The 21,205-nt window shown below is 37.2% G+C and overlaps 4 protein-coding genes across 7 annotated transcripts in view; 2 read left to right on the forward strand and 2 right to left on the reverse strand.

Annotated features, from left to right (window-relative positions):
- Positions 1-21,205, reverse strand: part of LOC126378888 (sorting nexin-7-like) — a 106,743-nt gene that overhangs the window by 16,138 nt on the left and 69,400 nt on the right. The gene's annotated exons all lie outside the window — the stretch shown is intronic.
- LOC126378912 (probable proline--tRNA ligase, mitochondrial) overlaps positions 1-21,205 on the forward strand; it is a 48,352-nt gene that overhangs the window by 12,325 nt on the left and 14,822 nt on the right. Inside the window, exons 9-10 of one of the 4 annotated variants that reach the window (XM_050027424.1) lie at positions 253-395; positions 1,912-2,111. The exons of 2 other annotated variants lie outside the window; for them this stretch is intronic. In XM_050027424.1, the coding sequence (XP_049883381.1) occupies positions 253-395; positions 1,912-2,107 (339 nt within the window). In that variant the 3' untranslated portion in view covers positions 2,108-2,111. Of the gene's footprint in view, positions 1-252; positions 396-1,911; positions 2,112-21,205 lie in introns of those variants that run through there. One more of the 4 variants, XM_050027426.1, reaches the window with a different exon arrangement.
- LOC126378979 (gamma-interferon-inducible lysosomal thiol reductase-like) overlaps positions 7,365-21,205 on the forward strand; it is a 52,540-nt gene continuing 38,699 nt past the window's right edge. Inside the window, exon 1 of the mRNA XM_050027548.1 lies at positions 7,365-7,517. The gene's annotated coding sequence lies outside the window, so the exon portion shown is untranslated. The remainder of the gene's footprint in view (positions 7,518-21,205) is intronic.
- LOC126378991 (uncharacterized) lies at positions 12,271-19,882 on the reverse strand. The gene is made up of 3 exons (XM_050027567.1): positions 19,551-19,882; positions 17,793-17,975; positions 12,271-12,519 (listed from the first exon to the last, which is right to left on the reverse strand). Exons 1-3 carry the CDS (start codon positions 19,663-19,665, stop codon positions 12,296-12,298), a joined length of 522 nt encoding a protein of 173 aa, XP_049883524.1. The 5' UTR covers positions 19,666-19,882; the 3' UTR covers positions 12,271-12,295.

The raw sequence follows: 21,205 nt of genomic DNA on the forward strand, positions 1-21,205 counted from the left end.
ATCTGGTGGAGGTCGCGACCTTCACGGAAGCCGCTGGATGCAGCGCAGGACCGATCGCAGCAGTGGGCGTCGTACGGCTGATAATGAATGATAACTTTTGTTTTGTCTTAGCCGTACTAGGACCCCTGTCCTCCGCCTCTGAATAGTACTGACAGTTACTGCTGCCCTCTGTCAGGTTCCAGGTTACAGTCCCTGTGACGGGACCCTTCCATCCTGTCTCTTAAGTAACGTTATGTTAATCTTATATTGCAGGAGGGATCTAAGGAGTGGATCTCGCACGGTTGGGAGGGCGTGAAGCAGATGGCGCACTCCATAGAGGAGGTGCAGCAAGAGGAGGTGCTGGTGGACGATCGACACTCCCTCACTATCGGGAAACGACTCATGATGGCTGACAAGTGAGGATATTGACTTGACTACTGGCATACATACATACGGTCACGAGCATTAATATGTATAGTCCGTTCAAGAATGATCTTCATAAAAGGTAAACAAATATGGCTGCCGATATTTTTTATCTGTGTCAAACTGCATACTAGTGAAGTGCTGAATTGATTTTAGCTCAAGTTATTTTATCAAAATGAACTGACTCTCTTGGGTTGTTTGAATATTTTGTATGATAATATTAAAATATATATTGTATGTTTCTTTGTGGTTACGTCATTTTTTCTGCGCATTTCGGCTTATTAAGTACAGTACACTCACTTAAGTTATTCACGGAACTGACTCGTTTTCCTGACTTGAATGAAATGTCTCATCACTAATCGTCAAATTGACAGCTGGCCACAGATTAACAAATCAACTTTTTTGTGTGAAGTTTTGTTTGATTTTTGTTTTTACATGAAAAAATGTGTTTTTAATAATTATTTTACGTTAATTTCACATTGAGCTAAGAAATCATACATCTATTGAGTGCTACGGATGTTATTAGAAGAATACGTTTCGTAGTTTAGGTGAAATTCGAACATTCTTTGTGGTAACAGGTTTGTTTACCTTTTATGAAGATCATTTTTGAACGGACTATATACTCTTTGGTACCGTGTCACATTAACTTTTTTGACAAATTGAACTGTAAGTCTCACTAAATGTCAAATATGTTAGTGCGACAGAGTCCTAAACACACATATACATAAACTCACGCCTATTTCCCACCGGGGTAAGCAGAGACTATAGAATTCCATTTGCTTCGATCCTGACAGACTTCTCTTGCTTCCTCCACATTCATCAATCGCTTCATACACGCACGCCGGTTCAGAGTAGATCGTAATAAACCTTTTCTAAGGACATCTCCAATTTGGTCATCGTAAGTCCTTCTCGGTCTAAACACACAAACAGACGAAACGGTCTAAACAGAGTCCTAAAGTGGGTACATTATATTGCTCATGACTGTACATCTTCTATCGTGTGGGTTGTGAGGTGGATTACCAACCCCATCAACCCTGGTGTCAGGGTTGATTTAGCCGCCAAAGGCCCCTGACATGGCTCATGTAACGACTACTTACTTACATCAGTAAGTAATCACCGGGACATAACAAGTTAAATGTACCTCTGACTACCCAAATTGGCTTATAATCGTGAGTTTACGTTATGGCCCAAAGGTCTCTGTGACCACACTAAAAACCCTAAAAAAAACAAACTATTTTGAATTCGGCGATAGATAGATAAAATCTTTATTTAGACACACCCTGGACACTTCATACCAAACACCTCGTTTCACACAGACACTACACATTGACGTTATCGTACACGCGCATCTGTGTGTGTGACGTCTGACGCCATACGATTGAAGACTAAAGTAAGACCGAGGGGGTGAGGTAAACCTAGCTCAGCCGCTGGTGGGGAGCGGAGAGTTGCCGTTCTATACGTAGTATCATTCCTTATCGAATAATTCTTTGTTTTTTTTTTTTTTTTCAGAATGGGTTACCCCACCATAGTAGTATGCGGCAAGCACTCCGCAGAGTCACCACCGCGGTACGAGGTGCTCCACCGATCTCCACCAAACTCCACTAGTCCCCACCAATCTCCACCCTCCACGACGCTGCTTACACACAGTGAGCTGTTGCACTCGCTAGCTGACAATGGAAGACAAGAAAGAATACCCGTGCTATAATATTAAAAAAATATTTAAACCAAAAAAAAATGTTTTTAATACCCAACTGCAGCAAAATATCCGTGCCTTCCGTTGCCCCCGGCCGTTGGTTCCGGTTACTACTTACTGATGTAAGTACGTAGTCGTTACATGAGTCATGTCAGGAGCCTTTGGCGGCTCAATAGTAACCCTGACACCAGGGTTAATGAGGTTAGTAATCCACCTCACAACCCACACGATAGAACCTACTACATGGGACTTGGTATACAATCCCAGCCGACATAAAAAATTGTGAAAGCGATTTCAAGTTTGAGAATAAACTAAGAGAATGGCTTGTTGAATGTGCTTTTTATGACATAAACGGAATACTGCTAGGGGGATGACGATGAAGTCAGATAGACCACAATATAGAAAGTAACCCAAAATACATGGTAAATAGATCCGAGATCATGAGTTGGGAGGTCACGATATGTCCGTTACAAATACCGTAACGAAAGTTGACCAGTGACGCGCCGTTCCCGGGAATATTCCCAAAATGGGAATGTTCCCAAAGTGGAAATGTTCCCGTTGTAAAAACTCTTCAATAGCAAGGACACTGGCCGCTTTGCTTTTTCATATTGTTCTTTCTTGTACTCTGGTCTTATCTGCCTAAAGGTTTATTCTCATTTTTCTATTTTCATTAAGTATGTATTATAAAAAAAAATAAAAATAAAAATTGTTTATTTTCAGACAACTTAAGTCCATAGAGTGTTAGTAACAATACCCTTAAAACTATGTTAGCAATTATCATTATACTAGGTAGGCAAGAATTATATGAAACAAACAAACATTTAGGTTAGTGGGACCGGCACCACTCGGTAGCCTCACCGACCTTTAGTGACATGTAGTTCGATGAACCTACCGAGTAGAGCAGAGTCCCATCTGTCCCCAAGCATCCTTAGGACACTATTCCCGCTCCCCCGCACTCGATATAATAATGACGCAACCTTTTTACGCATAATTGCATAAAAATCGTCCACGCTAGCGTCAGCAAACATGCCAGACGCACTACAGTACCGGGGAAGTCGGAACAGAGCCCTAAACGCATTATTATATTGGACGCGCAGAGAGTTGTAAGCTTTCTGTGTGAAGTTGGCCCACAGACTGCTCGTGTAGAATGTCTGACAGTATGCTTTAAAAAGCGTAATTTTGACTTCAGCAGTACACCGAGCAAATCTATGAGCCACCACGTTCCCACGCACAGACAACCCTCTACGCTCCCTCTCTATGTCTATACTATCACACAAATCGTCTGTCACTATATGGTCAAGGTACTTAAACTGTTGAACACGTCTCAATTGTACACAATTTAGAGTAAGAGGTGGAATACAGTCTGGTCCTTTGCCTTTTGTCTTAAACAACATGAATTCACTCTTACTCTCGTACTATACTTATTAAGAATATTTTAAGTCAACATAAGTAAGTACACCGAGTAAGTGCGAGGAGAACCGATGGCCGCTGGGGCGGAAGGGTTCTGGAATGGCGACCACGTGTCGGACGACGCTCGGTGGGTAGGCCCGCTACAAGGTGGACCGACGATCTGGTGAAGGTCGCGGGAAGCCGCTGGATGCGGGAAGCTGCTGGATGCGGGCAGCGCAGGATCGATCGTTGTGGAGATCCTTGGGGGAGGCCTATGCCCAGCAGTATGGAGGAGCGTGACCTTCTGACACAGGTGTTTCACACTTACTAGGAGGTCACAACTGTTAAAGAAATAAATATTTTTGTTTTTTTTTTTTTTTAAGTAAACCTTCTTATGTTGACCATGTTGTGTGCCCTTACAGGGTTCCTGTTTGTACTTTCCTCTACTTTTAAGACCTCTGTAATAATATTAGGAATGCAAAGGTGCTAATTCCTGTAAACACCACCTTTCCTTTGCGGTGGATAAGAAAATGACAGGTATAACTTAAAGTAAATTTAGGAGGTGTCTGCAGGAATCGGGGCCGATAAATATCTTATCTAGGTAATAAAGCTCTTTTTACATAAGTTAGTTAGTTAGTTATTGTAATAATGTTTCCTATCCACTGGTTGCCTGGAAGAAATTGCTGCTTAGCAATAAGGCCGCCAGATTGTACTGTATCTATCATCATCTGTGTTAATTTGTTTTGTATGTTGTGTGCAATAAAGTATATTTGATTTGATTTGATTTTGTGCCATTTTACTGCCGGGACCGTTCCCGAAGTGGGAATATTTTCGGGAACAGCACATGTCTAGTTAACACTGAATACGACTGGTGGCCAGTTTACAAAGACCCCTGACAATATTGTGCAGAGAGATAGAGAGAAATGCCACTACAAGGGTAGGTACAGTCATAAGCAATATAATGTACCCACTTTAGGACTCTGTCGCACTAACATATTTGACATTTAGTGAGACTTACAGTTCAATTTGTCAAAAAAGTTAATGTGACATGGTATCAAAGTGTATACATATTAATGCTCGTGACCGTACTACTGTCTTTTTCTTATTGATGTGGCTCTGCCCACCCCATTAGCGATTGCAGGCGTGAGTTTAAGTATTCATAGATTTATTTCAAAGCTTCTAATGGCATTCGTTATGTTATTATATTACGCTAGGGTCGATTAATTCTTTCAAATATTTTTCCTCTCAGACAACGCCCTGAGGAGCCGAGGTTCGCGCCCAACTGGGCACCCATTTGTCCGGCCAAGTTAATGCACGTTAAGTCACGTCAAAAAAAAAGTTCTACTTCTTTATTTTTTTTCTATTTCGTTTTTTTCCTAATCAGTAACAAAAAATAGCTCTTCACAAAATGGCCGCTGTGTGTTCAGAATACTGATCGCTTCACAACAGTAAAGTTACATTGCTTGTGCGCAGTTGGGTGCTGGTTTTACAATGTACATTATGTTCTAAAAACAATGCATCCGTGACAAGGACAGAGAAAGCTGACCCGCGGGTGAGAGTGGATTGTGGCGATGGAAACAATGAAGACCTTTCCCTGAAAAGTATCCTGATACGTTCAGGATAGGTGCGCGACATTGAGCTAGGTTTACCCGGTTTTTTTTGACGTGACTTATTGTAGATTTGCCGCAGATGGCATTAACTACTTGGGCGAACAAATGGGGAGCGCTGAAGGCTCTCAACCGATACAACGTTTAAGACAACAGGCCTGAGGGTGCCCACTAGGTTTACCTCATCCTCTCGTTTCTACTTTAGACTTCAATCGTATGTCAGACGTGACACACAGATGCGCGTGTACGATAACGTCGATGTGTAGTGTCTGTGTAAAACTGATGCGGGTTGTCTTAAACGTCGTAACACGTTGTAGAGCCTTCAGCGCTCCCCATTTGTCCGGCCAAGTAGTTGATGCCATCTGCGGCAAATCTACAATAAGCCACGTCAAAAAAAAGGCCTTCGCCACACTAGACGGAAATTCCGTCACCGAACTTCCGCGGTGGAACGCCAATACATGTTATCACTACATAGTATAAAACAAAGTCGCTTTTTCTGTCCCTATATCCCTATGTACGCTTAAATCTTTAAAACTACGCAACGGATTTTTATGCGATTTTCTTTAATAGATAGAGTGATTCAAGAGGAAGGTTTATATGTATAATAACATCCATTAAATAGTGGAGAAATACTGTTATTTTTGAGGTTTTTAATGTGATGTCGTAAATAATTTCATTTTTTCCTCAGCAAAGCCGAGCGAAGCCGGAAGCTGTCTGACGCGAGTGGGATGGCGCCCAGAGTAGTCTATTTCAAAGCCGTACTAGAACGCCTAACACTTAATAGGCTAATTTCCACGAAACATTTGTGGATTTATGATTTATTCTTGTTTTTAGTTCCTTTTTGACGAAGCCTGTGGTGGATATAATTATGTTTTTTTCTTACACATATTTTTTTTTCTGTAGCCTAATAAATGTCCCACTGCTGGGCAAAGGCCTCCCCTTCTCTTTCCAACCCTCCCTGTCTAGGGCATCGTTCCGCCAGGTGTGCCGGAAGGCGTCCAGCTTGTCCCTCCACCGTCGTCGTGGTCTACCTCGACGTCGACGACCCTGTGGGGCCCAATCAGTTGTAATTTTGGCCCACTTTTCCGGATGCATACGGCAGACATGTCCCGCCCATTCCCACTTCAGTTTAGCGGATTTTTCTCCGACATCTGCCACTTGAGTTCTGGAGCGCAGTGTCGTGTTTCTAACGCGATCGATCAGTTTAACACCTAATATACTGCGCTCCATAGCTCAACGCATAATTTATATTCCAAATATTGTGTTATTCAAATAAGCAATTTATAAATAAATACTAGTCAAATCAATTACTTTTTACGTGCTTTTTACTAAGTAAACATCAAAACACGAAATTACTATGGAATTTGTATGAAAAAGCAACCTGTGACGTCATAGAAAAACGTGATAAAATGTCTGACTTATTATTACGTTTTTCTTTATTAAAATTCACAAATTTAGGTTAAATAGAAATAACAAAATGTTTTTCTATAGTTTTAGATCTGACTTTATAATGGTACTCAATCAGAATTTCATAATTTATCTTGTACCTAGTACAGTCATGAGCAATATAATGTATCCACTTTAGGACTCTGTCGCACTAACATATTTGACATTTAGTGAGACTTACAGTTCAATTTGTCAAAAAAGTTAATGTGACATGGTACCAAAGTGTATACATATTAATGCTCGTGACCGTACACGACCCAATTCATAACAATTTAAATTCCAACTAGTTTTAAGCAGATACCATCACCATTCGAAGCGGCTTCTGAATGGGCCATCATAATCTGATGGCCACATTGCGTCACCATTGTCATCTCATGAAAGATTAATCTGATACGGTCATTCTGTGAAACCAGGTCATACAGGATATTTGATATGGTGAAAGAATAATAGAGGTTTTAACGTTGCATTTCATAGCCTGATAACTACTTACTGATGTAAGTAAGTAGTCGTTACATGAGCCATGTCAGGGGCCTTTGGCGGCTCAATAATAACCCTGACACCAGAGTTGATGGGGTTGGTAATCCACCTCACAATCCACATGATAGAGGAAGAGATTAATTTTATACTGAAAGTTATCCTTTGGTTACTACTAGTGGATATAATCTCTATTAGGTATTACGTATGGTACTTAAGTGAAAAGTAATAAAATCGAGCCTAATTTTAACCGTCATAAGGTGGTTTTAAGTAGCCCACTACACTAGTAAGTAAGTACACAAACCACTAACAACTCGTTTATAACAGTACAATAGATTAGCAACCAACTGGGGACATTGGCGAGCATTTTAAGACCAGTCCGCTTTGGCATCGCGAGCGCGGCGCGCGTGCCTTTAAAAAATAAAATTAAAAAAGAATAAACGTGCGCTCTTTTTCCAAGGTCTCCTTTGTTGTTTATTTTTAAAAAAAGTGTACCCGCCATTTTGGTAAGTAGGTTCTTTATAGTTACCTTTTTTGTTTATTTATTTTAATAATTTTATATTGCGTACCTACGAAAAGTCGAAAACCAGTTTTTCGTTAAACTTAAGTACCTACTTGTATAAAATGGTTTTTGTAATAAAAACGCTCGCGTTGCGTTTTTTGTCCGTTTAGGTACCTACCCAGGTTTATCTTAATATTTTTTTATTTCGTTTATCGTAATCTCGAACCATAACGTTTCACACATGTTAGGTACACGTTACAGTAAATTTAGATAAATGTATATTATGTTAGGTACATGTTATTTACTTTTTAATTAAATCGATTTAAAAAAATACATTTCTTTCAGACATAGACTCTTGAAGCTTGAAACTCTTGATTTTTTTTTTCTTTTGACATGATTTTTTTTATTTTTATTTTATTTTATTCGGGGAACTTACAGTATTATTTACACAATCAAAATCAAAAAGATAGTCCATATTACATTCATTACACACTGCTAAAACAATAAAATTAAAATTACTAATTGCCAAGTTATATTTTATTTGGTTTACATCGCGTTTTTAGTTACATTTATATATTTTTTTATTAAGATACATAAAAAGGTTCTTTTGAAAATGTTGAAAATATGTTACGTTAAGTTCTTTTTTACTGAAAATTATACGGCCTAACTCTGATTTTGAAGCTTATTTTACCTATTTATTATTACAGTTTTATTTGTTATTATAAAAACAATCTGGCGTCTACCTATATCGGGTCAAAAATTACAGGATTAAGTTATTGATAGCTTAACGTAATCTACCTATTAAGATTTGCCTTTTGTTGGGTCACTGATGACTTTGACACCAAGAGGTAAGGCCTCCCTGGTCAAGTGGTCAAGTCTCTCGATCTGGAAATCCCGGATTCGATTCTCGGTGGACATATAATCACCCGATTGTCCGCGCTTATCGCTATCGACCCACTAGGGTCGATTCATCCTTTCAATATTCTTCCTCTCAGACGACGCCCTGAGCCGAGGTTCGCTCCCAACTGGGCACCCTCAGGCCTGTTGTCTTAAACGTACCGAGTGAGAGCCTTCAGCGGTCCCCATTTGTCCGGCCAAGTAGTTAATGCCATCTGCGGCAAATCTACAATAAGTCACGTCAAAAAAAAGTTTGCTATCGTTACATGAGCCATGCCAGGAGTAGGGAATGCAATTCCGACTCGAATATCAATCCCGAAATTATCGGGATCTCGTCTAAATAGTTCATAAAAAATATAAAGTTAGGATGGATGAAAACGATGAAAACAAACTTGTTTGTGATAGTGAGGTTAATTAATACAAAATACTTATTTTTTTTTTTAAGAAAACAGAAACTGTAACACCCCATATTATCACCCAGCATCTACAAGAATCACAACATCAACACGAACCACATGAACACGTGCCATACGTACGGATAGGGACCTGCAGATAGCTTCCACATTGTGGGACTGTTTGTTGGTGCTCTCGGTTACTCTTAGATAGCAGGCAATACCTTTGTCAACTGTTTGTTAGGAACATCGTCTACAAGTGGCTGTTGTACTTGTAATACCGTCTTTTTTCATGCCCATTTTTTTTTGAGGCCGCTGGCATGACGCACACATTTTTACCCTTAAAAAAAGACAAAATAAAAAAAGACTAGTTGAAGTTAGTCACTGATTCATACATATGCCTTAGCTGTGATTGGCTGCCAGTAATTACATTTTCGCCGAGGTCACAGGTTCGTTCCCAAGCTATGTAACACAAGGTTTTTGCAATTATCTAAGCCTGTATTAGGTAACTTTGTCGGAAAAGCTGTCGACTTTGAGGTCAAGAGTTCATTATTCGTTGATAAATAAACTTTTTAGTACTTAAGTGTGATGTTGTTGATAATTGCGAATCTATTAACAGCACAAAAATATTTTTTATTTTGTCTTGTGTGTGTTGTAAGTTGTAAGGTCAATGACCAAGCTCATCACCCTGGGGTCAAAGTTACTATAGAATAGACCCGCCAAAGCCTCCTGACTAGAGAATGCAATCCCGATCTCGCGGGATCCCGTCTAATTTTTCGAGATCAATCCCGAAGCATAATATGACGAGAATCCCCTTCGAGATTGACGGGATTGGGCGAATCTGCTTGAGTTACACTTTTTGTTTTGATTATGCTGATTTTCAAAGAAAACTTAATTATGAAGAATAAGAATAAAATAAATTTATTGCCAGTAACAATTTACATTTGCTATATAAACTAGGTAATAATGAATATTGCAAATACGGGCAAAAGGAAATGGCTCAGCTTGTGCTGCGATGGAGCCATGCTATGGCGCCATCCAGCGCTGATTTAGTTAGTAATATTTATTTATTTATTACTATTAGCTAAAAACATCATCATTACAGAAAAAAGAATATTGAAAAATAAAGGTTTTCGTTTCCTTTCAAAAAATATTTTGTTTTAATTAACCTCACTATCACAAACAAGCAGTTTTCATCGTTTTCATCCATTCTAACTTTACATCACAGATCATATAATACTAACGTACAGATGCCTCACGTCATACAACGAAACTGTGCCGTTCTAACTCGGGCAATTCTTCGGGCTATTTTTAGTTCTAATAAATGACCACTAGATGCCGCTAAAACGCCCCTTTTTTAGCGGCATCTAGTGGTCATTTATTGATGGGATCGAACGAATCGAGCGACATCTAGTGAAATTTCAGCTTACTGAGTGCAAGTTATTGCAAGCACAATATATTTACTTAGAGTTAGAGTAAAATTAAGATAATAGATGGCGCAAACGGATTTTTTTTTCTCAACGTTGACATGTTAGTATTATAATCTGTGACAATGATCTGTGACATTGTCAAGGTGACAGTTGTTAGTTGACATACGATTATATCTGATGTTTGGTGGGCAAAGAATACAAGGTCTTTGTTTGGTGGGGTTTATTGATTACGTCTTCATTTTGTATTGGCAAAAATATATCTCCAACTCCTGTAAGTATCTAATTAGTTACTAAAACTGGAAGATAATTAAAAACATAGCTAAGGTCCTACCTAGAACGCAATCGTCCCTTATCATCCCGGGCGTGTCGTAAACCCGACTGAGGAGAACCTTTATGAAAGACAAGTCTTTTCTAGCATGATGAAACATTACATTGGACCACCGGTTAAGCACCTGAGGACTTTGTATAAAGTGCTTCCAAATTGGTCTCTGCTTACTCGTGGCTCTGCCCAGCCTAATCGGGATTACAGGCGTGAGTATAAGTATGTATGTAGTAGATACTTTTTTGTGTAGCTGTCACCTATCTATGGTACAAATCATAATATACTGTTTGTTGAAAAAAAGTTAAATAAGTCTAGTTAGGCAGTGAGCGTGTTGTGAATTTAAGCCTGTAATTTATTTCAGATCTCTAAAGACGATGATAACCATTATGAAGAATGACATGCAAAGGCTATTTGAACCACATATCAACAATTTTCTGACCATGACCAAGTGATGAATATGATACAAGTCTACCTCATGAAAGCCACACTACTTTTCAAAGAAAAATATTTTCTTTGGAGTTGTAGGTATTATAGTGAAAACTTAATCCTGACTTCTGTTCTGCATAAATGAGAATCGCACTATGCCAGGTATGTATGCTTAAATTATTATCCCATTAACCCATTTCTTTGAGCCCGAATATCTAAATGTTCAATAAAGTAGATAAATTTCAAACTCATCGGATTACATGCGTAATAGGTCATCCATGTGTCTAAATGTAAAAAATAGAGCCTACTATTACTACTCATTGGTATATGAGAGTATTAACTCACACTTACTCTCCTTCTCAGGGCGGACAGAGCAGAGTTTTGGCACACAAGTTTTGTCATACATTGCAATATACCTACTATTATTATATAGTCACTATTACTCTAATATAAAATAGGTCATAATGGTAGACTTGTTTGCATCTCAAACGATGAACCCGGTTCAAACCCTGGTACCGGACTTGCATTAATTTAATTTAATCAGTTCACATCTAGCACAGTTGGCCTGACCATTATAGGTAGCGATACAGCCTATCGTTAGCCTAACGGAAAGCTCGTGAGGTGCGTGTGCTTAGTTCATCTTGTGATGAATGTTACTTTGACTACCTCAATGGGATGCAAGATCTTGCTTATGTTATGTTATTATATTATCTGTGATACATAGATAAACTAATGCCTATAATACCTAATGGGTGGTAGAAATGTTTTGTTCTGAATATCATTGCCGATCATAATTAATGTGCTCTTTTAATAACTATTATATTTTCATTTGTAGGTAACATAATATAGCGAGTACCCTGGTTGAGTCAAGATAATATAAAATAAGTGGAAAGATAATGTGGCCCAAGTAGTAAAGGAAAGGATGTGCAAACAGCCGAATGTGAATCTGGCAATAATGTGCCTGTTTAAATGAGTTTTAGTTGAGTACCAAATAGTTACCTAGGTTTTCCTGGGAAAAACACTGATCCAGCTTTTCTGATTCAACTGAGTTTGTGTATGGTTTTGAATAAATAACTAAACAATAGAAATGTGTCTTTTTTATTTTACTATCCCCTTTCCATTACATAGATAGATATCATTTAAAGTAACTATAAATAATTAATTGTTCATTACAATTTATATAAAAGTAGTATTAGTATATTATAATTAAGATACCTACTTGATTATTAAAATTAACAAATTTAATGAAGTTGGATTTTTTTTTAATGACTAGAATGAAAATACAATAAATATTCAATTAAACTACTTCTTTAATTCAAAAGGTATTACATTTTGTTATTGTTAGATACAATACTAATTTCTTTTTTAACACTTTGCATTTTGGCGTGTCTTCAGTAATTGACAACCGTCTTCTCTTCGGCGTGTTGCACTGGTATGCTAATGCTGGCGGCTCCACGAGCTCTTCAAGTTCGCAGTCGCGAAGCCGTTTATTTTTGTACACCTTTTTCGGTGTCAGTACTTTAAAAGTACCTGATGAACCTAAAACGAAAAATAGTATGTATTAAATAATGTCGTGAATCTTATCTTCTTATCGTGGGTGGAATACCAGCCTCATCAACCCTAGTGTCAGGGTTATGATTGAGTCGCCAAAGGCCCCAAAAGATGAATGTAAATCAAAGTTGTTGGAGATAACAATACCTAACATAAAGGAAGAAAAGGGCAATTATAACATTCATTAAAGTAGGTAGGTAACTAACATATTAACGTAGCCATTTTATAAATATTAAAATGTGTATGATATATAACACTGCCCGATCCTGAGGCCCGAGCCCGCGATCTCGACGCATCGCGTTTGGGTAGTTTAATAACCGCTATAATTAGTGATGGGCAGGGAAAGAAAAAATTGGGTGGGAAAGAAAAAATATCGGGAAAATATGGGAAAATAAAATAAACACCCGAAAAATTCCCGAATCATGGGAAAATATTTTTTATTTAATTATTTTTAATCTTATTATTATTTGTATGTCGTTTCCATGTCTCGGGTCGGGTCTGTCATGGAGTCCCGGACTTTTGGAAGGCGTGCGTGGGGCCGAAGCCAACACGTGGAGTCCCCTTAAGACAATTTACTCTAAATGTGTTGTGACATCAACCGGCGATTATCCCTGTATGCACTATGGGAGTGCACCCAAAGACAATCCCTGCTTCGTGTAGGACTATTGCAGATTATGGGAACAAAAGGAACGGGGCTATTGGGTTGGGGGTTAGTGAACCGGGATACTGGGGCTATGGGGGACTATGGCGCCTGCTCGACCAATTTTAATAACAGAGACACATTGGGCAGGCGGTGACTCGTCACTAACTGGTTGGGTCACCTATCTAGCCGACGCGACTGGACGGCAAGGCAACAACATGGTTGTGAGCATCTCAGGATGTCAAGAGGTGTACACCGCTTTCTGCGAGGCGGTTTACCCGCCTTACCAACTCGCGACTTATGCATCTTTCACTTCCACCCTGCGAGCGTATAGCTCTAACGCCCCACTCTGGCTGGCCAATGAAGGCAAGCCAGAGGTGAGAGTCCTGCGGCCCCCGCTAAGGTCCACTCCGGCCAGCCAGTACTGTCACCATCTTTGTTGCTCTTCTTTGGACTCTCTCGAGTAAAGAGAGATCTCTCTCTAGTAGAGTCCTTCCGATAGTAAAGTCTCCATATTTGAAACCCATGTTCTAACAGCGGTCTGACGTAAGTAAGTTTTGTAAAGCCTAAAAAACAATTCCGTATCTATATGATAAAAAGCTTTTCTAATTATGTATAAGAGGGAGTTATCCTTATTAGTGATTCCAATAATGTGTTCGTCCCACTTTAGATTATGTGTTATCGTTATTATCTGAACATTTTTTACTATGACACCAGAGGTGTATGACCATTAATTTGGCTTTAATTGGATTTTAAAAATCTCGATTTTTCATACATTTTGTAAAAAATAATATTATGTCCGTTGGGAAAAAGAGGTATACAAGCGTATTACAAAGGACCGTTAGAACATTTATTAGTATGGCGCCAAACTTCTATGACCATTATTGGACTTTCAGTTTTGGTTAATATGTTAAAATACCGGCCATCGAAAAAAATATGTCGAATCTGTCTAATAGTTGCTTCTCAATATTTTTTAATAACACCAAACATCTATGACCATTATTTTGACTTTTATTGGAATTTACGTTTTAGTTCGAATGTGAAAAATGCTGACCAGCAAAAATATCATGTTGAGAGTATCGAGTAGATGCCTGTTATATTTTTTTTCTATAGCGCCAAACTTGTATGACCATTAGTTTGGCTTTTAGTGTATTTTAAAAATCTTGATTTCTTATTTATTTTGTATGAAAATAAAGTGCTTTGGGTAAAAAATGCGGTACGGCGGATTACAAAGGACCTTTAGAACATTTAATAATCCGGCGCAAAACATTTTTGACCGTTATGTTGACTTTTTATTCATCTCTCTTTCCGTTTTGGTTCAAATGGGAAAATGTCAGCCAGCGAAACAAATAAGTAAAATCTTTTGGTAAACGACTTGAAACGTATTTTTACGATACTACCAAATGTCGACTTTGGCTTTTATTTGACTTTAAAAAAAACTTGTTTTATACATTTTAACAATGACAACAAGCAGAGCTTTCCCAATGACTAGTTATTAGTCAGATAAATACTTTGTGTTTTTGTTTTGTGTGTTGTTAGGTGAACTTCTATATTAATACTATCTGATTTTAGATATGACGTTGACTGTAGTTTTTGCATTCGACTCAACGTTACGGCCTAAGTTTAGGTTGAATTATGGTATTGATTCACCTTGACCGTAAATGGTTATCACCCTCCAAAGATAAGCTTGCCATCTAGTGACGAAACTCGTATTTTGGCATGACGCCTGAAGTATCTGTTAGGGAAAACAGGAGTCGGGTAGTTGTACTTATAATAAACTTTTTCTATTCTATTCTACTTTGCAAGTATGCCTATCACAATGTCCTGGTGCTACTCGGCCGATAACATAGTACTTACCTCTATCACCCCGCTGTTTATTCCTTGTATACACTTTTCTTTAAAAAAGTAGCTTCTTAAGCGTGTATCACCATCAGGTAAGGTAGTGGTCAAACGTAAACCTATTTTTCAAAAGACGACCACCATATTACGCCTTTAGCAAGATAGTTCCATTATCACTAGATAAAACTTTTTTTTGATTTTTGAAAAATCGAATTAAGTTCAAAATATTGGTCATAGTCGTTTAATGCCATAGTAATAAACATTCTGACGATCCTTTAAATAACGCGCCTGTTGTATTTTATTTTATACAAAATGAATCAAAAATCAAGTTTTTTTTTAAATCCCACAAAAGCCAAACTAATTAATGGTCATACACGTTTTTGTCATAGTTAATAATGTCTCGATAGCTTTGACATGTGTTTTTTGCTGACCGGCACTTTTCACATAGAAACTATAACGTAAAGTCCAACAAAAGTCAAAATAATGGTCATAGACGTTTGGTGCCCTAATAATAAATGGTCAAATGGATAAGTTCTAACGGGATATACAAATATTGTTTCATGGCCGGCACTTCACATTTTCACCAAAAATGTATGAAAATTCAGTTTTTTTTAATTCGAATAAAACCGAAAATATTGACCCTACAGCTTTGGTGCCATAGTAATAAATGCTCAGACAGATAAGTTCTAAGAATAATACCATTATTGTTACTTGGCCGGCACTTTACATTTTCACCAAAAATGTATGAAAAATACAGTTTTTTAAAATCGAATAAAACCGAAGATATTGACCCTACAGCTTTGGTGCCATAGTAATAAATGCTCATACGGATAAGATCTAACGGAATATAGCAAAATTATTTTTTGGCCGGCACTTTGACTTCTGGGCCGAAATCCGATGATCTCCTTTAGATAAGTTTTTTAAGAGTTCATACGACACTACGACAGAAAATAAATTGGGCATAAGTAGGCATACATTATATTTAAATGGTCTTTGTTGGAAATCCTTACTTTTAATACAAATATATGCGATAAAAAATATTTTCCCTTGAAATGGGAATTTTTCGGGTTTTTTCCCTCAGAATTGGGAAAATTCCCAAAACGCGGGAATTTTCCGGGTAAGAACCCAACACTAGCTATAATATATACCTATAAGCCCTGTAAGCGCGGTGCACTGTTTTGTACAAGATTGTAAACAACTACGTCTCAATTCCGTGTGTCGAGCAACTATAGACTTTATGTCATTATAAAGATAAGATCCATTCTAGCTTGTTGCGTTGCGCGAGGTCACGTGTTATTACGATTGTAGGTAAGTAGGTAGGCAGGTACCTACCTACTGGCTGAGTCGCGCAAACGCAAATGATAGGTACGTACCGTACGTATGATGCGATGCGATGCGTAGTAGGTACCTAGGTATGTAGGTAAATCTGCCTGTATGTTTGTTACCCATTGTTACCCCTTCAGGCTTAAACAACTGGTTACGGTATGGTAGGTTACATTACCTACCCATCTACGACAATCGCCGTCTGCGTAAAGTTGAAAGCGAAAAGCTACTTTTCTACCTATAGCTACCTAACTTACCTAGGTAGATACTGGTGCTAATTCCTGTAAATACCATCTAATTTTATTTTAAGTTATATCTGTCCTTTTCTTATCCGCCGAAAAGGAAAGGGACGGGTAATCGACAAGCATAAAATTTATGGAACACACGTCAATTTTAAGCACAAATCTAAACCAACCGTCTAAAAATTTTACGTCAGTCAATAACCCGACACATTAATTTACTCATTCTTCCTAAAATTAAGAGCTGTGTATCATCCGTCCCTTTCCTTTTCGACGGATACGAAAATGACGGATATAACCTAAAATAAAATTAGGCGGTGTCTGCAGGAATCGGGGCCACTTACCTATTAAGGTATTATAAACTGCTTATATACGTCCCACTGCTGGGCACAGGCCTCCCCTCAATCAACCGGAGGGGGTATGGAGCATATTCCACCACGTTGCTCCACTGCGGGTTGGTGGAGGTGTTTTTACGGCTAATAGCCGGGACCAACGGCTTAACGTACCTTCCGAAGCACGGAATCATCTTACTTTTTCGGACAATCAGGTGATTCAAGCCTGAAAAGTCCTTACCAAACAAAGGACAGTCTCACAAAGTGATTTCGACAATGTCCCCATCGGGAATCGAACCCGGACCTCCAGATCTTGAGCCTATCGCTCTAACCACTAGACCACGGAGGCTGTCAATTTGTCATTAAGGTATTAAGTAGGTATTATAGATAGTAGGTAGGTATCTTGGTATAGGTACAATAAAGTAATATTTTACGTCTTTAATTATTTTAAACCCTACAATTTATGTTAATACGGCTTTATTATAGTTTAGTTACTGAAAATGGTTCGGAATCGAGACGTCTATAGGCACCTATCGAACCTATCTATCATCACAGCCCGGACACTTCATACAAACAACCTATCCCCTACTTTAAACATTTAACTAGGTAGGTAGGTACCTACATTAACTTGTCTACATCTAAGTAGTAGGTAAGTTGTAATTAGCTAGGTACCTAACATTTCAAAAAAACTCAAGGTCGGTAGGTATCATTCATGTAGGTAATAACTCACTATCACTATACTAAAACCCAATATTATGTAGATATTCAAGCAATAGGTAGGTACCTAACCTACAATAAAAATTTGATTGTATTTGTATTAATTCAGTGGTAGGTAAGTACCTACCTACTCAATTGTAGGTAATAACTTGACAAATTAATTGTGCTTACCTGGTGAGGAAGTGCTTGAGCGATTTTGAACGTCTTGAGTCTGATATGGTTCTGGAACTGCACTTCTCTGGAGTCTTTTTCTATGACCAGTCTCATTTCGTACATACTTGATATTGAAATGGTCAATGCATAAATACCTTGACCGCAAATTTTCTGCAGGCAAGTGGGCAATGTTCATATTACCTACAAGAAAAGAATATAATTTTCAATAAAACATAAATAGCCTATAGATGTTCCACTGCTGGATCGTCTCTACCCTCAAATAACAGGAGGTAATCGTTTTGGTGGTAGCCCGGACCAACTATATAATTTCTGAAGCAAAGCTTACTCTTACTTTTTCGGACAATTAAGTGACTTAGTCCGCAATGTCATAACTAAACAAAGATTAATGGTTGGATCATGGTAGTGGTTCCCTGGAAGAAATTGCTTAAACAGGCCTCCCATGTGTACTGTAGTAGGTATGTTGCATAAATTTTTGTATGTTCTAACTGTTTGTGATCATTAAAAATATTTGATTTGTGATGAATAATCTCACAAAGTAATTTTGATAATATCAGAAACAGTACCCGGACCTCCAGATCATAAGCCTAATGTTCTAATCAATAATACACAGAGGCAGAATCTACTAAAACAGCAACTTTTGACATGTCTTATTAAGTTCTTGTAGGTACCTACCTATACATAATGTATGTATAGATTGTTACCTGCTGAAAGGTGGTCAGGTGTGAGCGAGACCAAGATACTAGGTATACCTCATTTGGGTTCCTGGCTTCTGTACACAGTCCCGATGTGTGAAATTGGTACAAAACTGTAGGTTTGGTAGATAGTAGTTTATCTTAGGTATCTATTAAGACTGTATAAGAAGAAATAAATTAATGTTTTATTTTTATTTATTTTCATCTTAAATTAAAAGTAAATGTGTAAGTAGATATCTGGGGGGCCAAAATGGCTACATCAAAGCAATTCATCTAAGAAAGCAATATTGCTATTTGACATTTGTTTGCATCGCACACTTACTTTTATATGCACAAATGTGAAACTGCAATATTGCTTTCTTAGATGAATTGCTTCGATGTGGCTATTTTAACCGCCCTGGTCTATAAAATGTTCAATAAAACAGTCCAAAATTCAGCAATAATTATGTACTTGATTGACTTTTTTTAACTTTTGTCCCTTTTATTCCACAGTTCACTTGGAAATATAAATCCATCGCATACAGTATTGGTATATAGTAGGTACTTTACAAGTTTTTGACTATTCCAGTGCTTTAGTAGTTATAGCAATTGGTTCAGAATCTGGAGGCCCTGAGTTCCCAGTAAGAATATGTTAAAAATCACTAATTATGATTTTCAAGTTTGATTAGTATATCTATATGCCATGCTAAATTACCCAATTGTACAAAAGTTAATTTAATAATTCCAAATTGACATTGAGCACAATACCTAATTATAAATTATGTTCTTCAGACAGAAAAAACTGTTCTACTACTCTAAACTGTTGATCTCAGCTTGAGTTTAAGTATTACATTAATTATGGTAAACTAAATGATAAATGGTGACAAATGATAAACCGATTAGGTACCAAAATAATAGTCTAGCAAGTAGGGGGAGTGGCAATAACTTTCCCACCATGTTAATTAGGTATTTCTTTTTATTTTATTCCAGTTTTGATTGTCATTGATTCTATCAAATTGTTTGTTTGATAACTTTTTGCAGTTTAATATTAAAAATAAATAAAAGTAAACATTTAACTACTTACCGCAATTCTCAAGCCATACTTTTAGGCGGTTGACGTCATCCCACGGAAAACGGAACATTGACTTCTGTTCCGAAGAATTTGTACAATTATAATAAGAACAATTGTGTGCAGTCATTTTTTATAACCACTGTTCCTGTGCCGCTACGTGAAAGCAGGTTTCATGAAGCCAAATCAAAGTCCGATTTCAGTCCAGGGTCAGTTTGTAAACCACAATACACAAAACGTAGAAGGCGCGTTCGACTCGTAATTCAAACGAAAACAAACATTTTCAAACATAGGTAGGTTACTAACCTACCTACGTTATTTGAAAGTTGCGTTTTTTTTGTTCTCAAATTTAGTTATAAATGATATTTATAGGTGGTTATATTTTTTTTTTAAATTTGATATTGTATCTCCTATAATTTATGAGAATTACACTAAACATTTAATTAATTCAATAAAATGTATTTTGCAAATAAACACAAACTTTTAAAAACGTAATATTTTATTATCTGTGGCAAAGCTAGATCGATGTTGCAATAATTAACGATAGATGGCGCAACTTTAAGCGAGCTTCTTACACATAATTATAGATGGCGTTAATAAAAACAAGAACGTTCAACCCCTCAACAAGCTCCATACTCGACGTAGTTCCGACGTAAATCCGCTAGAGTAACCACTAAATTTAAAAATATAAAAATCTCCATTAAATGCCAATATCTTTGATTAACTTTTGGTTGGAGTATAACTTTTAAATTATAAAACATAATTTTAGTGCCTATTTATCGATTATTGGCTTTTAAAGAAACTTTAATTACAAATCGGTACTATTAGCGTCATCTATTGAAATTTTTTTGAACAATGTTTCCTAATGTTCGCGATGAGAACCCATGGTAATACAATATGCATGTTATCAGTTATGAAAATTCTTGCAGACGTAGTCACGGGCCGAAAGTATAGCGTAAATAAATAAAATATAACTGTTTTGCATTCCAACAAAACAATTATTATGTGTGAAATAAAACACACAGTGTATTATGAAGAAGCTGTCTATGAATTTCACCTTTTATAAGATAGAAGAGTACAAACATACCTGAATTCTCCTTGTGTTTGTGTTTTCTGTCTCTTTCTTACTCACCGCAAGGCGCCCCCGTCATTCTTCGTCAGGCGCATTACTTGTCAAATCATAGTCTTCATACACCAGCAAGGCACTTTGGTGTACACTGTGTGTTTTATTTCACACATAATAATTGTTTTGTTGGAATGCAAAACAGTTATATTATGTGTTCTCATAAAACACACAGTGTATTATGAAGATGTGTTTGTTATCTGCTGGTGAAGTAAGCTTAAACGCTATGTGAATGAATTAAATAGAATATTAATTTAATTAAAACACTTCAGTTTTTTAATTTATTTACTTACTATTGTTCTATAAAGTTATAAAGCAAGTTTAATCAAAAAGAATGCTTTGTATCAGTCTCTGAATTTATCCAATTCTTAACTTATTATAATTAAAATAACAATGAATTAAATTTGTATTATAGTTTTAAACTTAATAAAATTATTTCTTTTGAGTAATCATAATGAGATCTTTTAAGTATTTATTAAAATATACCTTCTTCTTACTTAATAAAGTGACTAACATTAGTAAAGATTTAGAAAATGTAACAAAAATT

Source organism: Pectinophora gossypiella, chromosome 27 (assembly GCF_024362695.1).
Source record: "Pectinophora gossypiella chromosome 27, ilPecGoss1.1, whole genome shotgun sequence".
NCBI lineage: Eukaryota > Metazoa > Arthropoda > Insecta > Lepidoptera > Gelechiidae > Pectinophora > Pectinophora gossypiella.

Bases quoted from the DNA above. Each gene is read 5' to 3' on its own strand.
- LOC126378991 (XM_050027567.1), bottom strand. From the start codon at position 19,665: ATGACTGCACACAATTGTTCTTATTATAATTGTACAAATTCTTCGGAA. The intron at 17,976-19,550 runs GTAAGTAGTTAA...CTTTTCTTGTAG, and splicing joins AGTATGGCTTGAGAATTGCG to GTAATATGAACATTGCCCAC. The intron at 12,520-17,792 runs GTAAGCACAATT...TTTTCGTTTTAG, and splicing joins CTCAAGCACTTCCTCACCAG to GTTCATCAGGTACTTTTAAA.